The 19,511-nt window shown below is 45.1% G+C and overlaps 1 protein-coding gene across 18 annotated transcripts in view; it reads left to right on the top strand.

Annotated features, from left to right (window-relative positions):
* The window catches only part of ERC1 (ELKS/RAB6-interacting/CAST family member 1), a 552,070-nt gene that overhangs the window by 200,591 nt on the left and 331,968 nt on the right, over positions 1 to 19,511 (top strand). For 10 of the 18 annotated variants that reach the window (XR_012155892.1, XR_012155894.1, XM_073320483.2 and 7 more), the window contains 3 exons: positions 1,154 to 1,294; positions 2,475 to 2,615; positions 13,642 to 13,677. Coding sequence is in view for 16 of the 18 variants with exons in the window: in XM_073320483.2 (XP_073176584.1) it covers positions 1,154 to 1,294; positions 2,475 to 2,615; positions 13,642 to 13,677 (318 nt within the window). In the remaining 2 variants the exon portion in view is untranslated. The remainder of the gene's footprint in view (positions 1 to 1,153; positions 1,295 to 2,474; positions 2,616 to 13,641; positions 13,678 to 19,511) is intronic. The other 8 variants (XM_073320492.2, XM_073320533.2, XM_073320524.2 and 5 more) reach the window with 1 other exon arrangement.

Below are 19,511 nucleotides of genomic sequence, written 5' to 3'. Positions count from 1 at the left end.
AATGTTGTAGGGAGTTACGTCTCAAGCTGCTACCCCACTAATTAGGTCCATCATATGAAAAGAATTGCTGCTGCTTGTACTGTGCTAATATTGTATAGCCCTTTGTGGAGTATTGATTGAGCTGTCCTCTTTGTCTGCGGTGCATCTTTAGCACTGCTGCTGGAAGGCACATTCTAGGTTAGAGGCCCTGGATTCTTTGCCTTTTTATGTCAGGCTAATGTCTTATTTTTATTTTTTCTTCTCTCATATGTTTCGTAGGTTGTTTTTCGTTTTGTTTTTTAAGTTCACTATCTGAAACTTATATTTTTGGTTCTCAAAACTAAATCACGCAGAACTCAGTGATCCTGACGTAACTACAACCCAGTCTCCTTTCTTTCTTGTCCTGTTGTTCTCATTGCATTTTTTATTCTTGCATAGCAGCGGATTGTTGACTGAAGAAACAGCTGGGACTGTTCTGTTCCTACAGGGGATCTCTTTAGCATTAGTGCATATTGTGTCTCCGTTCCTTCAGGGACAGGGCCATGGCTCCCTCAGTCTGTCAGACTCTGAATACAAAGCTTTGCTGGTGTGCTTGCTTGCAGTTGGGGCTTATTTTATAAATAGAATACTCACATCACTTCACCTTTCAACCTTGATGAGCATCTGTTGACGCTTGGTGTACAGAATTGTTTTTATTGCCAATCCCATCCCCACATTGGTTTCATGTCTCACATCGTGTATATTGCATCTCCTTCTGTCTGAAGGGCTACAGACACATCTGCAAACTTTGGAAAAATAGGAATTGTATAAGTAAGTGTGCAATGCATGGTGCTTCTTGCTGCCAGGTGACCTGACTGAACTTTGTTTAGTCAGCAGCTGGATAAATGAGATAATACTATAATAATATTATTAAACATTCAGTGATTGGAGAGTTTTCATTAACAAGTAGCCTGGGTCATCTTAATCATAAAACCAGCGAAGTTTCAAGATATTTTCTTCCCTCCTGAGGTCTGTTGGAGGAGAGTAGAGAGGATCAGCAACATTCTGCACACTTTCTCCCCTTAAACTAATAAGCAGAGATGTGGTATGGTGTCTTATCAAAAATAAGCAAAATTTTACCTGTTAAGATGATTCAAAGGGATTTTCATCACAGGGTACTGTGTTCTTTTGTAAGGAGCGGACTATTGAGCGCCTGAAGGAGCAACGGGACAGGGACGAGCGAGAAAAACAAGAGGAGACTGACAACTACAAAAAAGATCTTAAGGACCTGAAGGAAAAAGTCAGCCTCTTGCAAGGAGATCTCTCCGAGAAAGAGGTTAACATTGCCAAAATTAATCTTCTCTGTTGTTAGTTGTTTGCTGTGAAGGGTGTGTGTGGGGGGAAGAGTATGTTCTATAAACTTGATTCTGCAACACGTTTATGCACTGAAGATACACTTGTGTAGCACATTTCAATGTGTACATGTGTCAGAACTTTTTGTTGTCCCATTAAATGATGTGGTTTGACCCTTGGCATTCCCAGTGAAGTTGGTAAAGTTGTTGGCAACACTAATGTGGATCTCAGTAATTCTGGAATAGAGCTAGTTAGTGTCTATTAAATATACTGAAGGGGATGGGAGAAAGAGGAAGGATTTATTGACCTTGTGCTTTAGAAGTGCTGCAGATCAGTGACATGTGAAACTGCAATCAGTAGACAGGACGAGTAGCATCTTCTCAGCTCACCGCAACATATATGCCATCTTCTCATTAAGTATATGGGGTAAAGAGCACAAGCAGCTAAAATCTGTGTGTATGGAAAATTCAGATAAAGGTTCTTCTTACAGATTTTGCTGTATCTTCTGCAACTTTATGCAAGTTATATTTCTAGCCCTTGTGGGTGTGAAGAGCCATCTTGCTGTTGATAAAATGGACTGCTGTGTCATGTCTGTAAAGCCAGACTAATTAATATAATTGCACTAGCAGAAGTATAAATTTCCTCCATTCATCTCCAGGGGTTATACACTCAAATGTACCTACAATTTTATTCTAAAACCCCAATTACTACAATTAAACAATGCAATTAAAGCATGCAATTTTATATTTATATATATGAAAAGTTGGGAATTATGGAGAAAGTGAGATGGGATTAGTGAGTTCCACACCCTGAGCGCTACCACAGTAAAAACAGGATCATCTAGTCTATGATAAAGTGGTTGAATCCCTTAAAGGCAGCTGGTGACTTATTTAAATACCTCTACTACTAAAATAATAATGCCATTTAAAAAAAAAACTTCAGTCATATCATTTCAACTGAATTTTAAGGGAGTTTTGACTAGGTTTTGTTCTTTACCCTGAGAATCTGAACTGAACCAAGCTGTCCTAGGTTATTTTCCAAAGCGGGAACCAGAAGTGTGGAAGTGGCAGGAAAACAAATTAAAAAAAAGAAATCTAAAGTCGTGGTATTGTGCCTAATGATCATTTACCCAATAGCAGCTGTGTTCTGCATGCTTGTTTTAGGCTTCCCTGTTGGATCTGAAGGAACATGCTTCATCTCTGGCTTCTTCAGGACTGAAGAAGGACTCCAGGCTCAAGACGCTAGAAATTGCATTGGAGCAGAAGAAGGAAGAGTGTCTGAAAATGGAAACTCAGCTGAAGAAGGTAAAAATTCATACTTGCTTCCCTGATTTACATGCATATAGGAAACTCTAGTGCAGTGTTAAACAGTCTCAGCTTTGCAATTCTTCCTTTTTCTACTGTACAAAATGAAGCTAACACAATCCTTTTGGTTAGCATCAACAAAGTATTGAGATACCATGGTGGGATTGTTCAGTTCTTTTATCCATAACCTGGGCTTCTTATTATACCCCCTACAGTGGGACAGCTGTATTCCAGAAATCCTGGAGGACCTCATCTATTTGCTTTCTGCTTCAGTTCTGTCTCTAAACCAAGCCTACCACCTTCAGATACTAGATCTATGTACCAATAATGATTATTGGGGAAATATTTAATATAGCTAAGAGCCCTATGTGATTGGTTATACAGATTCTTCTTCAAGTGCTTGCTCATGTCCATTCCAATGTAGGGGTGTGTGCACTGTGTGCATCTCCGCCAGAAAGTTTCCCCCTCAGTGGTATCCATTGGGTAGGCTCTGGTGCCCCCTGGACTGCGGTTTCTTTTCCCTGAATATAGTTAATAGATAGTGGTTAGTTGTACAGTTTTAGTGTTAGTTAGTGGTTAATAGAGTAGGATCCTGCTTACCGGGATTTCCCCTTCCCCGACACAAAGACATGCCTTGGTCTCCGGGGTTTCAGTTGTGTGAGGCTTGCCATAAGCCCATGACAATTAGTGACCCCCACTCTCCTTGCTTTAAGTTCTTGGGGGAGTCTCATCTGCGGGAGCGCTGCAGGATTTGTAAAGGGTTCAAACCTTGTACCAAAAAGGACGGGGACCAGAACTCAAGTTCCTTCTTATGGAGATGGCTCTCTGTCCCCACACTTGGAACTAAATCATGCTGACTCTGCACTGAACACCTCTGCCTTGGTGAGAAGTGTACCGGCTTTTCTGAGAGACAGGCAGTGTAGCTCGGCCTCTCCGGCACTGAGGAAGGACTCCTTGTCTGTGTGCCAGGACTCTCAAAACTATCAGGGCTCTCTGGTGCAGAGGAGGTCTACGCCTCACAGGAGCACTTGGCACCGATCTCAGTCACCAGTGCCACAGAAGAAGCAAAGAAAAACGGACTGGGGGCACCCCCAACTCTAAGACTCATGAAACCAGCAGAGTGAGACCCGTGTTGGGCCATTCAGACTCAATCGTTGCCAGCTTAGTACTGTTGCCTCTGGCCCTTGAGTCTGGTACCGTTGGACTCTCCTCCAAGGTAGAGCCATCGGAGTGCAGCTCTAATGATTCCATCCACGCCAGGGGCGTTTGAGGTAGCAAGGGAGGACAGCGTTTGAGGACAGCAAGGTACTGTCCTCCCGGTACCGCCATCCCACACTAGGCATGAATCAGGTTCGGAAACGAGAGCAGCTATGGCACTGAAGCCCCAGGTGCCATCAAAGGGGAAAACTGGTGATGATGGGACAGGACCAGTCACCCCCCTTCCAGCACTGCTCTCAAGTACCAACCATTCTGTGGTCACTGAGGAATGACTCCTCGCACTCAGATTCTGAGGTGGAATCCTACACCTCCTGCAGGAGCTGGCACTGGTCTGACTGCCAAAACCTGATGGCTGATGTGAGCCAAGAGTTCCCACCAGTGGCCTGGCCAGCACAGTGCAATAGCCTTTCTGGAATCCCTGGGCTTTCCATCCAGTCCAAGGGTCTCAGTTGCAGAGATTGTATTCCATCGCATCAGAGGATAGAGCTCCCCCACCATCTCCCTCAGTACGGGGATCAGGTCCTGGTACTGAGCCTGGCAATGAACTTCAGGACCCGGTACCACGGGATCCTTCAGGTGCCGAAGGACCTGGAACAAGGCCCTGTAACCATCATAACCTCCTCTTCCCCTGATGAGACGGTAGTGGGAACTTCAGTTTCTTCCACTCAGGACGACCACAGGGAACACCAGGAGTTCCTCAGGAGAGTAGCCCAGAACCTGGGGATCCAGGTGGAGGAAATCTCAGAAGCCTCCCATGCCCTGGTGGATATCTTGGCCCCTTCGGGCCCATCATGAATGGCTTTGCCTCTGAACTGTGCCATTCTGGAACCCGTTAAGGCCCTGTGAAAGACTCCAGCCTCCTTGCAACCCACGGAAAAGACGGTGGAGAAGAAGTATTTTGTACCCCTAAAGGTATTTGAATATTTATACACCCATCCTCCTCCAAGTATCGCTAGTGGTATCAGCAGCAAACAAATGAGAGAGGCAGGAACAGCAAGGGCCTCCCCCTAAGGCCAAGGACACCAAGGAGTTTGATCTCTTTGGCAGAAAGATCTACTCCACAGGGGAGGAGGGGCCTCCAACTTCGAATTGCCAAACAGGCACTCTTGAGACACTGTCTGGATCCACCCTCCCCAAATATTGTGAATTGGCTGTCCCATTCTATCAGGGATGGGTCCATATCACCTCAGACTGTTGCATGCTATGCACAAAGAGACTGAGATACACCCTGCAGTACAGTTCTTCCCTTCTTTCCCACCCTCTCTCCCCATCCCTCTTCAGGGACCCTTCTCAAGAGCAGCTTCTACTCCAGGAAGTGCAAACGCTCTTGCAAGTGGGAATGGTAGAAGAGGTTTTCTCCGGAACTAAGGGGCAGGGAGGTTTACTACCCTTATTTCCTAATCCCGAAGGCCTATGGCAGTCTCAGACCCATCCTGGACCTGCGAAATCACAACAGATTCAGAAGAAGCTGAAGTTCTGCATGGTCTCCTTGGCCTCCATTATCCCCTCTCTGGATCCAGGGGACGGGTATACTGCCCTCAACTTGAAGGACGTCTATTTCCATATTTCAATCTTCCAAGGCCACAGAAGATTCCTTCAATTTGTTGTGAACCAAGTACACTACCAATTCACTGTACTTCCATTCGGCCTGTCAGCAGCCCTTCATGTTTTCACAAAGTGCTTGGCAGTTGTCGCGGCTTTCCTAAGGAAACAGAAGGGTTCAGGTATATCCTTACTTCAACAACTGGCTGATCAGAGGGTCAGTCCAAGGCCCAGGTGGAGGTAGACATACTGCTAATACTGTCAACTTTCCTGAGGTTAGGCCTATTGGTAAACATGCAGAAATCAATGCTGTCCCCCATTCAAAGGTTAGACCTCATAGTGACAGTGCTGGACTCGTCCAAGCCAAAGCCTTCCTTCTGGAGGCCCAGTTCTGGGCCCTGCACTCGATCTTAGGGAGCTTCAGAAACCATTCCATCACAACAGCAAAAAGCTGCCTGAAACTCCGGGGGAATATGGCATCATGCACTTAGCGTGGTGAAACACACAAGGTTGCAACTCCGACCTCCTCAGGCCTGGCTAACATCAGTAAACCAACCAGGCCGGGACTTCTTGGACATGGTGGTCACACTTCCCCCTTCAGTGATCACCACCCTCCTATGGTGGATCGATCCGGAGACAGTATGCGTAGGTGTCCCATTCTCGAAACTGCAGCTGTCAATGTCTCTAGTCACCAAAGTTTCCACATTGGGTTGGGGGGCTCATCTGGGGGTTCTCAGAACCCAGGGCCTCTGGTCCTAGGCGGAGCTTTCACTACACATCAGCATGTGGGAGGTCAGGGCGGTGCACCTTCCCTGCCAGTCCCAGCTGGAAGGCAAATCTGTAGCGGTGCTTACAGACAATACGACGGCAATGTTCTGCAGACAGGGTAGAGACAGACAGGGTAGAGCATTCTGTCAACTCTGGGTAGAGCACTCTGTCAACAGACAGGGTAGAGTACTCTCCTCTCACCTATGCTAGGAGGCTCTCCATCTGTGGGACTTCTACATATCCCACTCAATCCACCTCGAAGCATCCTACCTCCCAGGGGCACAGAATGAGCTAGTGCAGCGGCTCTCAGACTGATGGTTGAGACCCCAAAGTGGGTTGTGACCCCGTTTTAATAGAGTCACCAGGGCTGGCGTTAGACTTGCTGGGGCCTGGGGTCAAAGCCCAAGCCCCATCACCCCTGGCTAAAGCTGAAGCCTGAGGGCTTCAGCCCTGGATGGCAGAGCTCAGGTTACAGGTCCCCTGCTTGGGGCTGAAGCCCCAGGCTTTGGCCTCCCCCAGCCCAGGGTGGTGGGACTTGGGCTTTGGCTTTGCCCCCCCATCTTCCCCCGCCTGGAGAGGTGGAGTCTCGGGCAGGCTCAGGCTTTGGTCACCCCTCCTGGGGTCATGTAGTAATTTTTGTTTTCAGAAGGGTGTTGCGGTACAATGAAGTTTGAGAACACCTGAGCTAGTGGATCACCTCAGCAGATCATTCTCCAATCACAAATGGTCTATCCGCCCAGACCTCGTGAAGGACATTTTCCAGAGGTGGGGAACTCCCTGGATAGATCTGTTCATGACCAGACACAACAAAGTGTCTGCAGTTCTGTTCTTGGCCTGGTCAATGCAGAAAGGGGTGTTGTCCACACAAGCATCAGTACCGTGTATTCTGGTCTATTTGATGCACCTGAAGCAGCAAGGGCTATTGGTGTCTTCAATTAGGGTCCACCTGGCCGCAATTTCGGCTTTTCACCCATGGGTGAATGGCAGATCCATCTTTGCAAACTCGCTCTGTAGTCGTTTTCTCAAGGGGCTGGACAGACTGTATCCCCAAGTGAGACAGCCAATCCCACGCTGGGACCTCAACATGGTATTGTCAAGGCTCACAGGTCTTCCATTCGAACTATTGGTAACATGCTGTCTACTCTACTTGTCCTGGAAGGTGGTCGTCTTGGTGGCCATTAACTTGGCCAGAAGGGTCTCAGAAATTAGGGCCCTTACTTCGGAACCCCCCCATACACAGTCTTCTTTAAGGACAAGGTCCAACTGCACCCTCACCCAGTCTTCCTCCCAAAGGTAATGTCGCAATTCCACAATAACCAGGATGTTTTTCTTCTGATTTTCCACCCAAAGCTGCATGTCAACAGACAGGAACAGAGGCTCCATTTGCTAGATGTCAGGTGGGCTCTTGCCTTCATCATAGAAAGGACTAAATCATTTAGGAAGACTACTCAGCATTTCATGGTGGTGGTCGCAGACAGGATGAAAGGTGTCTCAGTCTCAGCCAAGAGAATTTCATCATGGATCACCTCTTGTAGCACATGTAGACACAGTGTGGCAAAAGTCCCTGCTCCATTGCTGATGGCACACACCATGAGGGCGCAAGCGTCTTCAGCGGCATTCATGGCACAAGTTCCAATCCAGGGTATCTGTAGAGTGCAACTTGGTCTTCAGTCCACACTTTTACAACTCACTATGCCGTCACTCAGCAGGCCAGAGATAATGCTGGATTTGGCAGAGCTGTGCAACAGTCTGTCCTTGAACTCTGAACCTTCCTACTGCGTCTTCTTGGGAGTCATCTACATTGGAATGGACATAAGCAAGCACTCAAAGAAGAAAGAACGGTCATTAACCTTCTGTAACTGTTCTTTGAGATGTGTTGCTCATATCCATTCCAAAACCAGCAAGAAGGAACTGAGAGGGCGGTGGGTCAGCAGGACTCTACCAGTGCTATGAGGGCATGACTCCAGGGGGCACCAGAGCTGACCTGACGGATACCACTGAGGGAAAAATCTTTCTGGTGGCTGTGCATGTGGCATGCGCACACCTACATTGGAATGGACATGAACAACACATCCTGAAGAACAAGAATTATGAAAGGTTAGTAATTGTTTTTGTTTACTGTCTAAAGAGACAGCAGTAATGGAGAAATTAGAGTTACACCACACTACTTATGCAGTAGTATTGCTGACTGCATGAGTATGCATGAAATAAAGCTATTCTTACTGCAAGAAAGATTGTGAGAATTAAGGTACGCAGATGAAGTGGTTGTTAATGTATTACTTTGTACTGCAGTGTACCTACAGAAGTTACACTCTCAGCATATACGAGGGCACTTCACTTGGATGGAAAGAGTAAGGGAAATTGCTTAGCTCCAGTGAAACATTGTTAGCTAAAAGATGAAGATTGTTACTTTGCAGTGCCATGACAATACCTCTCTCTAATTCCCTCAGGAGCTGATTGTGCTCACTCACTCCATTTTAGAGATCCCTATGTAATAGGGAGCCAAGAATGATACAAGGAGACATCGAGTCAGATCAGAAGCTAGATATTTTTGAAGTAATCCATTCTCATTTTCAGTAAATTAACAAGAACATCAGTTTGTCTGTGATCCTTTTCCTAAGGGTTAAGAATAGGAAAATAATTCAGGTGTAAATTGCATTCAAAATCTGCAATGGGTGACCTGAACTATGATAGGTACTTGTTTCTGAGGAGCGTTAATTTAGTTTATTGCACATAGAGGCAAATATATACTCGTCTTCAAATTGAAGGAAATCTGTGACTTTCCATTCTGTTAGAATGGTAATAATTCTTTCCTGTATACATAGGGCAATTGTTGTTAATTGTATCCTGAGGGAAAGGGACTAAGCAGAGGAAGGAACTGAATAAGAGAAGAAAATGTGGCGGTGGGGAGGGGGAACTAAAGTGTGGGTAAACTTTTGGAATGTGCAGGTAAAATATTAAAACCTGTCATTGCACAATTAATGTGTGCTGTGTGATACCCTTCCACCATTATTCCTGGGGGAATTTCACGCCGTTGCGGCGCAGCAGAAAAATGCCACCATCCCCCACAGATTCTCTTTACTTTCTGCAGAAAATGGTTTCTGTGGGGAAGCAAAAAGAAGCTTCACCAGTGCTCACTCACCCCTCCACGGCAGCTCAGGCACGTCTGTTCGGGCAGCTGGGGAAGAGGCAAATCACTGTGGGGAGGATGGGCTACGATGCCCCAGCTGCCCAGGAACATAAGTCCCATTTGGGTGCGGGGGGAGGAGGATGGAGGCAGCGTTCCCCCTTTTCTTCCCTGCACAATGCTGCCAGGTCTGGATCAGAACAACACCCAGAAACTTCCCCTGGCTGCAGGAAGTTCTGCACCATGTGTGTGCGTGTGCGTGCACGTGTGTGCAAGTCAGGGAGGCTGGCTGAGGAGGTGGGGGAGCGTCCAGATGCACGGGGTTGGGTGGACAGGGGGAGCAGCTCCCATTACAGCAACTCCTCCCCGAGCCCCCCTACATCAGGGGCCCCCCACACCCAGAACTTCCGCACTGAGCCCCTCAAACCACTGCCCCGCCAAGCCTCACCCCCTGCATCGGCAGCCCCCCCACCCCACTGAGCCCCAACCAGCTGCACCTTAACCCCCCACCTCACCAAGCCTCATGCCCCCAGCTTCCCCCCTCCCCCCCAGCACTAACTACCTTCACCTGGACTCCTCTGCGGAGTCCCATTCCCCCTATACTCAGAACCCCCTACCAAGCCCCTGTGCATTCAGATTCCCCCTGCACCGAGCTGCCTGCACCTATTATTGCGCCACACAGAACCCTTGTACTCTTGAGGGAATTCTGCACCAAAATTTTAAAATTCTGTGAAGTTCTGCACATTTTGTTAGTCAAAATAACAAAGTAACACAATAACAATATAATCACACCATTTTCAATTATTTTGGTAATTTATTTCAAAATACTTGTCAGCAAAAAATAATTGAAAATGCTGTGATTATATTGTGTTATTTTGACAAATAAAATATGCAGAATTTTAAAATGTGCACAGAATTTTTAATTTTTTGGCTCAGGATTCCCCCAGGAGTACACCATGTATTCAGATATACCTCTCCCTCTGTATTCTAATGACCTGCTGCATGCTGAGGCTCTTGTGCAATTATTGACTATGCAAAGACCTCCCAGAGTTGTCTCTTGAGCTCTACTGAGCAAGGCCTGGAATGAATTTCTTCTCTGGGTGCTATTTTCAATACCTGATTCTGTTGTGGGTTTTCTGTGATCGTTTCTCTTTGTGCCATTGCATTCCTTTCATGCTGTGAAAAGAATTTCTGCTTTTCCTTCGAGGTGTTCCTAGCAGCTGGCCTATTTCCTTTCTTTCAGCAGGATCTGAATGTTTATGTCAAAGAAGAGATTCCAATCAGGTGCCCAGATCTGCTTAAGTATAATCTTACCGAAGCTGTAATTGGGATAGTTTCCCTGTGAATGTATGAAAGAGCAACCTTAAATGAAAGTCTTCCACAGCCCCTAAATTCATGTCACAAATACTTATTGTTGCTCAAAAGATATAGCTGGCAGGCACTGCTATCGTACGTATTCTAGTTATGGATACGTCCAAATATTTAATTAATATCCCCTCTCAGTTCCTCAAACTTGCTGAAATTTTCCATGTTTGGTCTTAATTCAGAGGTAAATTCTTTATAATTTAAGTAAAATCCATTTGATCCATTTTTGCCTCTTATAGAAAGGTGAAAAAATACCTTTTTAAAGTAAGTTTTTAAGATTTTTTTTTCCTGAAGTGCAATTCAAGTGGCTGTTTAAAACAATTTGACATTTTCAGAGTGGATTAGCCTCTTTTAAATGTTCGTAAAACAATTAAAAATACATGAACCATATCTGACTGACAAACATTTAAAAACCAAATTTAATAAATCCACTTCAGTAACTTGTGCTAGTGTTGGGAGCTAAGATACTGTTTTAATTATCATGGCTAGTTAGTATTGCAGGTAAAGACTACATAGAAAATTTTCAATACTGAATTGAATTGGAGAAGGGGAGAAAGATCTTTTTGTAGTCACTAATAAAACTGTGAGGTCCTGAGCTACCGTTTCAGTAGCATAGGAATAAGAATTTGAGTAAATACAGGTACATTTGCATATAGAAGATATTGAGATCTTTAATGACATCTGCGGGAGTAGTGGTTCCCTTTTCTCCTCCACCTTTTGCTGAGATTAGAGCCACACTGGTCTTGTGCTGCATGAGAACTCCATATAAGTCAGTCTCTCTCTCTCTCTCTCCTCGTGGAGTTCCTAAACTGCACAGATCAAGGGAATCTCCTTTCAACACAACCCAATTGCAGTTTGAATAGTGATCTCTCTCTTGTCAAATTGTTTCCCTTAGTTATGTTTCCAATCCATAATTTAAACAGTTTCAAATAAGATGAAATATAGTGTCCTAAAAGTCATGACCGTGGCAGCAAAGGTGAAACTGTTGGGCCATCAGGTGAAGGAGATTTAATCCTTTGTCAGTCCTTTTGAGAAATCATTCATTAATCTCTAAATTTTACATACTCCTTTAAGAAATCAACATAGTCACTACAGGCTTCCACTTCTGGTGTGGAAGGTATTTAACATTATAGTAAAATGGAGTAGTCTCTGTCACTAGAGTGCAAGCAGTGCTGCAAAGTTATTGATATCACTTGTATTTTTTTCCTAGTTATGCAGTCCCCTGAACTCTGATTTTTAGGAGTCTGATTTTCATGGTTTCTATTTGTTTCCTTAACAGTTACTCTATTTCATCTGGATTCTTGTACTCTTTCTGGGTAGCAACAATAGTTAGCCAATCTGAATGCAGCTATTTTCATAATCACTGTATCCTTATTTTTCAGTAATGGTCTTGTGACTATACAGATCTCTGTATTCTGAACACTAATCCCTTTGCCGTCATTCACTCCTGTGCTGAGAACTGTTGAGCTGTTTGCCAACAGTACGGACAAAAAAAAGTGGGAGGAAAAAGTAGTACAGGAGCTTCTGAATGCTGAAAGGACACCATGGTCTCTCTTGAGTTTGCATTCCAATGAGCTATGCTTATGGACCAGGTCTCCATTTTTGGTGTGATGAAAGAAGCTGAAGTGTCAGGGTAGGTGATAAGCCATATGGGGCCCTGGTCCAAAAGTTTCTCTTCAAAATTGTTTGCCTCTGCAGAGCTGTGCAATATCACCTTTAGGAAAATTTCATTTTCAAATATATATGCCTCCTTCCTGCTGGGGGATTGTTCAAGTGATAATCTTTTCCCCTTAGTTCTGAGTGTTCTCTTTTCCAGCTTCTCCTACTTGTTGCCTTTTTCCTCTAGTGTGAAGTGCTTTTTGTCTGCCTGGGGAGACCTAACAGCAATAGAATAGTCTCCAAGGAGGAGCGCATCCTCTCCTATGGTTGTTGTCAGTGCATATCTTCTCTGTCTACAGCCACTGAGCCAAGAGCTTTTTCTGCTCAGAGATAAGCCTATTTGGAAGGGGCCCACTGACCTTGGTGAAGATAAGAATCCTGCAGCAGCTGGTAGCAAAATTCCCCATCCAGAGCAGTTTTAGAGGCTCTGAACCAGAGGAGAATACTAACATTGGCTCTGTGGCAGGAAAATCCCCTCCAGAGTTAGCAAGTCAATGCTTTGGGCATACTCTTGAGAGTCTCTTCTGCTATGATGTCCTTGCTTCAGTTAAAGGATGTAATATCTTTCCAGGGAGAGAGAATATGTGAAGCCATAAATTCATGAAGTGTTCATCCAATTTGTGGGTTTCGTAGGATCTGACTCAGATGAGTCTGACTTGGTCTCTAGGGCTTTTCTCTTTGTGAAAAAGTGTTTCCTGTCATGACTTAGAAATCTTACAGATACACTTGTAGATTAGAAGAAAAGTGCTATATTTCATTCACAGCTGATTAATATTCAATTTTGGTAGTAGTGATTCATTTATTAAAAAAGAAACAGGCCTAATGTGCTTGGTTCAGCAACCCAGGAAAGAAAGCTAGAGAATGGTTACAAGGGAAATTGGGCTTTCTGTAATTTTTCTTTTCCATCATCTATGTTCATCATTGTTTTGTTGTTCTTCAAGATAATTTCCTGAACCACTTACTTATTTGATAATTGATCTAAATGAGGCATTAGAAATAAAAGTGCTGCCCAATCTGTTAAGCTATTCGATGTGTCATCTGTAAGCCTGAATGCAGCATAAAACAGCAAAGTGTTTGAGGGTTGGGTAGAAACAGCTGGTAAGAGAGGGGGCATGAATTTTAGGATAAAGCCCTGAGTTCTGACAATGCCAAGGGTTAAGCGGTCAAATTCTATAATATTTCAAAGTTGTTAGGATTTATTACTAAACACCACAATTTTAAGTGCTGTAATAAATGAATGTGTTTACATCTGTCTTTAAATCGTTTTGTTGTTACACCTTTTTTTCTCTCTCACTCTTCCTTTTTCCCAATTTCCCCCTCTTTTTTCTATCTTTTTTCTCCCTTTAGCATCCTGAAGTTTTATTGACTCATCCATCCAAGCCAGTAAGTGCCCTGGCAAACAGGAGGGACATTGCCAGCCCCATTTGTTTTTGTATGTGTTGCATGAATATTCACTTGTGCCTTCATATTCCTGGATCAACACACACAATTTTTGGTGAGGTATTTTGGGAGTGTGTATAGAAAATAAGGGTGGGAGAAGGGATTTCAAATGCCTGAGCAGCTGTGCTCAAAATAACCTTGAAAGATGCTTGTACTTGTTTTGCAACTTTTGCTTAGCTTCACTTTCTATTTGGGCAGTTTGACGTAGTGCAACCCTTTTGTTTCCCCTCATGTCAGTTGCTTGTGGCATCCTGTAGCATTTCTGTCACTTTGCTGTCTGTGCATTGTCACTGCAAGATTGCAGTAGAATTTCCACACACGTAAGGCCTCTTGTGCAAAAAAAGCATTCTGGTTAATCACTCACATCAGTGCATTGAAAGATGATGATTAGCAACCTACCTCCTCACTGTAACGTAAAGTACTTGGATAACCATTGTTCCTGCTGATGCTATGTTGGTTTAGCTCTGGCCCCAATTATGGAAGCCCTCTACTTGAAGTTAGTGAGAGTTCTTTGCAGGGAAGGTTTGTGGAATAAGGTCTTCACATTGAAAATCACAATATCCAAGATGCTTTGCATCAGAGACTTTCCTTGTTTTTTTTTATATTAATCATATTTTTAAACCTCTTAGAGAAGTGGGATCTCTACTGGTTTTGACAGCGTTTAGTGAAAATCGGTTTGTATTTGTGTATAAATACACATGAGAAATATTTTGAGAGGTTTCGGGAGGTTATTCTTGGTGATTGTACACATATATCTTCCACTGCAGGTGTTTGCGATTTGGGTATGGGGGATACACTGGGATCCAATGAAAGCAAGGGTCAAGGTCACCTCCTCTGTTGAAGACAAACTTTTGCCAGCAGTACCACCAGGCAGCTCTTGTGTCCCTTCTCTCCTCATGCTCTTAGACAAGGGCATAAAAAGGACATGTCCACCACCTCCTGCTCATTTCTTTCTCACCACCTGTGGGTAGAGTTGGAGCTACCTGTAGTATTTACTTTGACTCGTAGAGTTTAAGGTCAGAAGGTACCATTGTGATCGTCTAGTCTCACCTCCTGCACATTGCAGGCTACAGAACCTCACCCACTCCTGAAATAGCCCCATCACCTCTGGCTGAGTTACTGAAGTCCTCAAATCATGGTTTAAAGACTTCAAGTAACAGAATTCACTACTGACATTTGTTTAAACTGGCAAGTAACCTGTGCCCCATGCTGCAGAGGAAGGTGGAAAACCCCCATGGTCTCAGTCAATCTGAGCTGGGGGAAAATTCCTTCCTGACCCCAAATATGGAGATCAGTTAGACCTGAGCATGTGGGCAAGACCCACGAGGCAGATACCTGGGAAAGAATTCTCTGTAGTAACTCAGAGCCCTCCTCATCCAGTATCCCATCTCCAGCATTAGGGGATTTTTGCTACTGGCAGTCATTGATGGGCCACATGCCATCATAGACAGTTCCATCATACCATCCCCTCCATAAACTTTTCAAGCTCAGTCTTAAAGCCGGTTAGGTTTTCGCCCCCACTGCTCCCCTTGGAAGGCTGGTTAGAAACCTTTGTTTAATTTCGAGCCTAAACTTGTTGATGGCCAGGTTATAGCCATTTTGTTCTTGTGTCCACATTGACGCTTAACTTAAATAACTTCTCTCCCTCCCTGGTATTTATCCCTCTGATGCAGGGGTGAGCAAACTACGGCCCGCAGGTCAGATCCGGCCCATCAGGGTTTTGGATCCGGCCCATGGGATTGCCCCTGTGTGGTGCTGCAGGCCCTGCACCGCTCTCAGGAGTGGCCGGCACCGCGTTCCTGGGACCGAGGGCTCTGTGTGTTGCCCTTGCCTCCAGGCACCGCCCCCTGCAGCTCCCATTGGCCGGGAATGGGGAACCACGGCCAGTGGGAGCTTCAGGGGAGGAACCTGGAGGTGTGGCAAGGGCAGCATGCGGAGCCCTGTGCCTCCCCCTCCCGCAGGGGATGCGCAGGGACGTGGTGCTGGCCGCTTCCCGGAGCGGCACGGCACAGCACAGCACGGCATGGGGTCAGGGAAGACATGTAGGGAGCCTGCCCTGGCCCTGGTGTGCGCCACTGCCACTCCAGAGCCCGAACTCCTCCTGCACCCCACCCCACAACTCACTGCCCTAAGCCCCCTGCCTGCACCTCGCACCCTTCCTGCACCCCAACTCCCTGCCCTAAGCCCTCTGCCTGCACCCCTCCTGCAGCCCAACTCCCTGTCATGAGCCCCCTGCTGCACCCCACACCCCTCCTGCACCCCAACTCCCTGCCCTGAGCTCCCCCCGCAATCTGCAATCCTGCCCTGAGCCCCCTCCTGCACTCCTCACCCCTTCTGCACCCCAACCCCCTTCCCTGGGCCCCCTCATACACTCCACACCCCTCCTTTGCCCCAATCCCTTGCCCTGAGCCCGTTCCTGCACACCGCATCCCCTCCCACACCCCACACTCCCTCCCGCACCCCAACCCCCTGCCCTGGTACTGCATACAATTTCCCTACCCAGATGTGGCCCTCGGCCCAAAAAGTTTGTCCACTCCTGCTCTGATGTATTTATAGAAAGTAATTATATCTCCCCTCAGCCTTCTTTGGTTAGGCTAAACAAGCCAAGCTCTGAGTCTCCTCTCATACAGTAGGTTTTCTATTCCTTGCATCATCCTAGTAGCCCTTCTCTGCGCCTGTTCCAGTTTGAATTCATCTTTCTTAAATATGAGAGACCAATATCAAAATGAGGTCTCACCAGTGCCTTGTATAATGGTACTAACACTTCCTGTCTCTAACTGGAAATACCTTGCTTAATGCATTCTAGGATTCCATTAGCCTTTTTAACACTGTGATCAACTACTATATTCAGGTCTTTCTCCTCCTCTGTCACTTCCAACTGATGAGTCCCCAGTTTAAAGCAAGCATTCTTGTTGTTAGTCCCTAAATGCATGAACTTTCATTTTGCACTGTTAAATTTCATCCCATTTCCATTACTCCAGTTAACAAGGTCATCCAAATCTTCTTGTATGGTATTCTGACCCTCCTCCATATTGGCTATACCTCCCAATTTTGTGTCTCCAACTGCTCTTGATTCAAGGCACAAGTCTGGTGAGAAATAGTTACACAAGGAGAAACAAGCCAGTTCAAGCAGATATTGACATCTCTGATGGGCCTCATGTTCCATGGCCACTGCAATTTCCATGAGGAAAACGATTTTCCAACAAAACAGATGAAACAGTTTAGGCCATATTCTTCAAAGAGAAGGTTAAGACCTCCTTGATCTTTCCAGCTGCCTTCGTCTATGGGAGGCCCTTCTCACCAGACAGCTGCAATCTCCAGGCAGTCATTTTGACTAATTTGCTAACCATATCTCCTACCTGTGAAACATGCCTGTTCCTCTTCCACCCTGCTTGGGCAAACATCACATCTGGCAAGTGTGGCTCAGCACATTAAAAGAGGGATATATTATCCAATTCACCTCCCTCCCTCTTCCCAACCCCATTTTCCCCATCCCCTTTCAGGCCCCTATCTCATAAGACTCTATTACTTCAAGAAGTATAGTCTCTTTGGAAATTGGGAGTGATAGAAGAGATTCCTTACCAACACAGGGGGAAAGGCTTCTTTTCCCAGTTCAGGATGGTCACCCTTTGTCAGGGACTACATGTCTTGAACCTAGGTCCACAGGCCTCTTAAAAGTTAGGCAGTCTCAGCCTGCCACTCACTGACCAGGTAACAGCTGTTAGAATAGCAGCTGAACTCCAAAAGAGAACTCCAGTCCTGGGATCTGATTGCTGGAATCCTGGGGGTCCTGATTGGTCCCCAGCCTCTATCTAACCCAAGCACAGAAACAGAAAGCTGTCTATGCAGCTGGGTTCTCCCTATTTCAGGACTGTTGCTCCTTCACAATCTGCACAATGCTGCTGGTCTCTTGATAACCTGAGCCTGCCTGCCTGCCTCCTGACATCTGATGCCTGGTTTGCCCTCTGGCCTGTCTGATTCTGACCTCCAGGTTTCTGACTTTTGACTCCTGCTCTAACCAGGCCAAGTCATGATGTTACTTCCCCCTTTATATCTTCCAACTTGCTGGAAAGATCTTTTGCTGTGACAAGACTCAAATAGTCTCCCTTGAGTATGTGCTATCTCTGAGAAGTTTCCATTGTTCACAGTTCCTGGAGTAATCCTTCTGAGTGTTTGTTTTCTCCTCAATGAGCCATCAACGTTGTTTGGCCTTTTTATTGTTGTATCTGAAAGACTGCTTGTGGGTGTTCCCAACCTCACAACATGTTTCAGTGGTACATACATAGTGAAACTTCATATACAATGATAGCACATACAACTTAACAGAATATTAATGTTCTTTAAATATTAATTAAAGATTAAGACTTTTAAAATGATACCTCACAAGGTATTCTTTATACAAAATACATCATAATTCTATCACCAATGGTGAATATGGGGTGCAGAGTGTCTCTTTGGGGCACAGAGTGTTACAGTAACAAACCATTTTTTTCCTGATGTTTTATGAGGCACAGTTTTTCTGTCATTCTCCCTATTAAGAATTGACTGGATAGTAGAAACAAGTAGTAAATCTGGAAAAAAAGTTATTCTCACATGTTCAGACTTGGAGAAAGAGGTGTGTGGGGAATTCTGGAGAGAAGAACAATTGTTAAGCTACTTGGAGCACAAAACTCCCAATGACTAGGTTTATTAAAATGTATACTACATGCAAATAATAGACATTAATGAAATATTCTGACATCTTCCTTGCACAAAGATCAGGAAATTCATAATAAAATATTTCCTAAAAGAGATGCAGTTCCTGCGCCACTGTCAGCATGCAGAGTGGAAACCAGTCTTTTCCATTCCTCTTTGTCTTTTGCTGCTGCTTCCATTTGCTGTGTGGTGCTGAGATTAATTATTCTGCCTTTCATGCTAAGGGTGCTTCATTGTAGGGAGAGTGGTCACTTTGGATGAGCTATTACCAGCAGGAGAGTGAGTTTGTGTGTGTGGTTTTTGGAGGTGGGTGAGAGAACCTGGATTTGTGCAGGAAATGGCCCACCTTGATTATCATACACATTGTGAAGAGAGTGGTCACTTTGGATGGGCTATTACCAGCAGGAGAGTGAGTTTGTGTGTGGGGGGGTGGAGGGTGAGAAAACCTGGATTTGTGCTGGAAATGGCCCACCTTGATGATCACTTTAGATAAGCTATTACCAGCAGGACAGTGGGGTGGGAGGAGGTATTGTTTCATGATCTCTGTGTGTATATAATGTCTGCTGCAGTTTCCACGGTATGCATCCGATGAAGTGAGCTGTGGCTCACGAAAGCTCATGCTCAAATAAATTGGTTAGTCTCTAAGTTGCCACAAGTACTCCTTTTCTTTTTGCGAATACAGACTAACATGGCTGTTACTCTGAAACCTGAATATAAAATGTGAAGGATAAAGTTATTTCATAAGAGGTAACATTTCTTTCTCAGAGGTAGTATGTTATACAACTGAATTTGTTTTTGGAAAATTTCAGCCAAAATGGTTCGGTAGTTCCCAGAATGAAGATTGGAAAAAATATACATTGTTTTGCCCATGTTAAAAAATTCTGGCAACCTTTTCTTTTAAAAGCTCAGGTGATCCTATGCTTTTGGAGCAGGGACTTGAAATTTGGCAGAGGGTCGGCCTTTGTGTCAAAAATCTGCCTTGTCAGCCCTGTATTTATCCACTCAAATTTGGCCTTGTTATAAGCTTTTGAAAAATCACAGTTTGCACATGCTCAGTAGAGACTTCTCAGATCTTAGCAGCT

Source organism: Lepidochelys kempii, chromosome 1, assembly GCF_965140285.1.
Source record: "Lepidochelys kempii isolate rLepKem1 chromosome 1, rLepKem1.hap1, whole genome shotgun sequence".
In the NCBI taxonomy this organism is placed as follows: Eukaryota; Metazoa; Chordata; order Testudines; family Cheloniidae; genus Lepidochelys; species Lepidochelys kempii.
The sequence above is the reverse complement of the archived record's forward strand: the minus strand, read 5'-3'. Positions and strand labels throughout refer to the sequence as shown.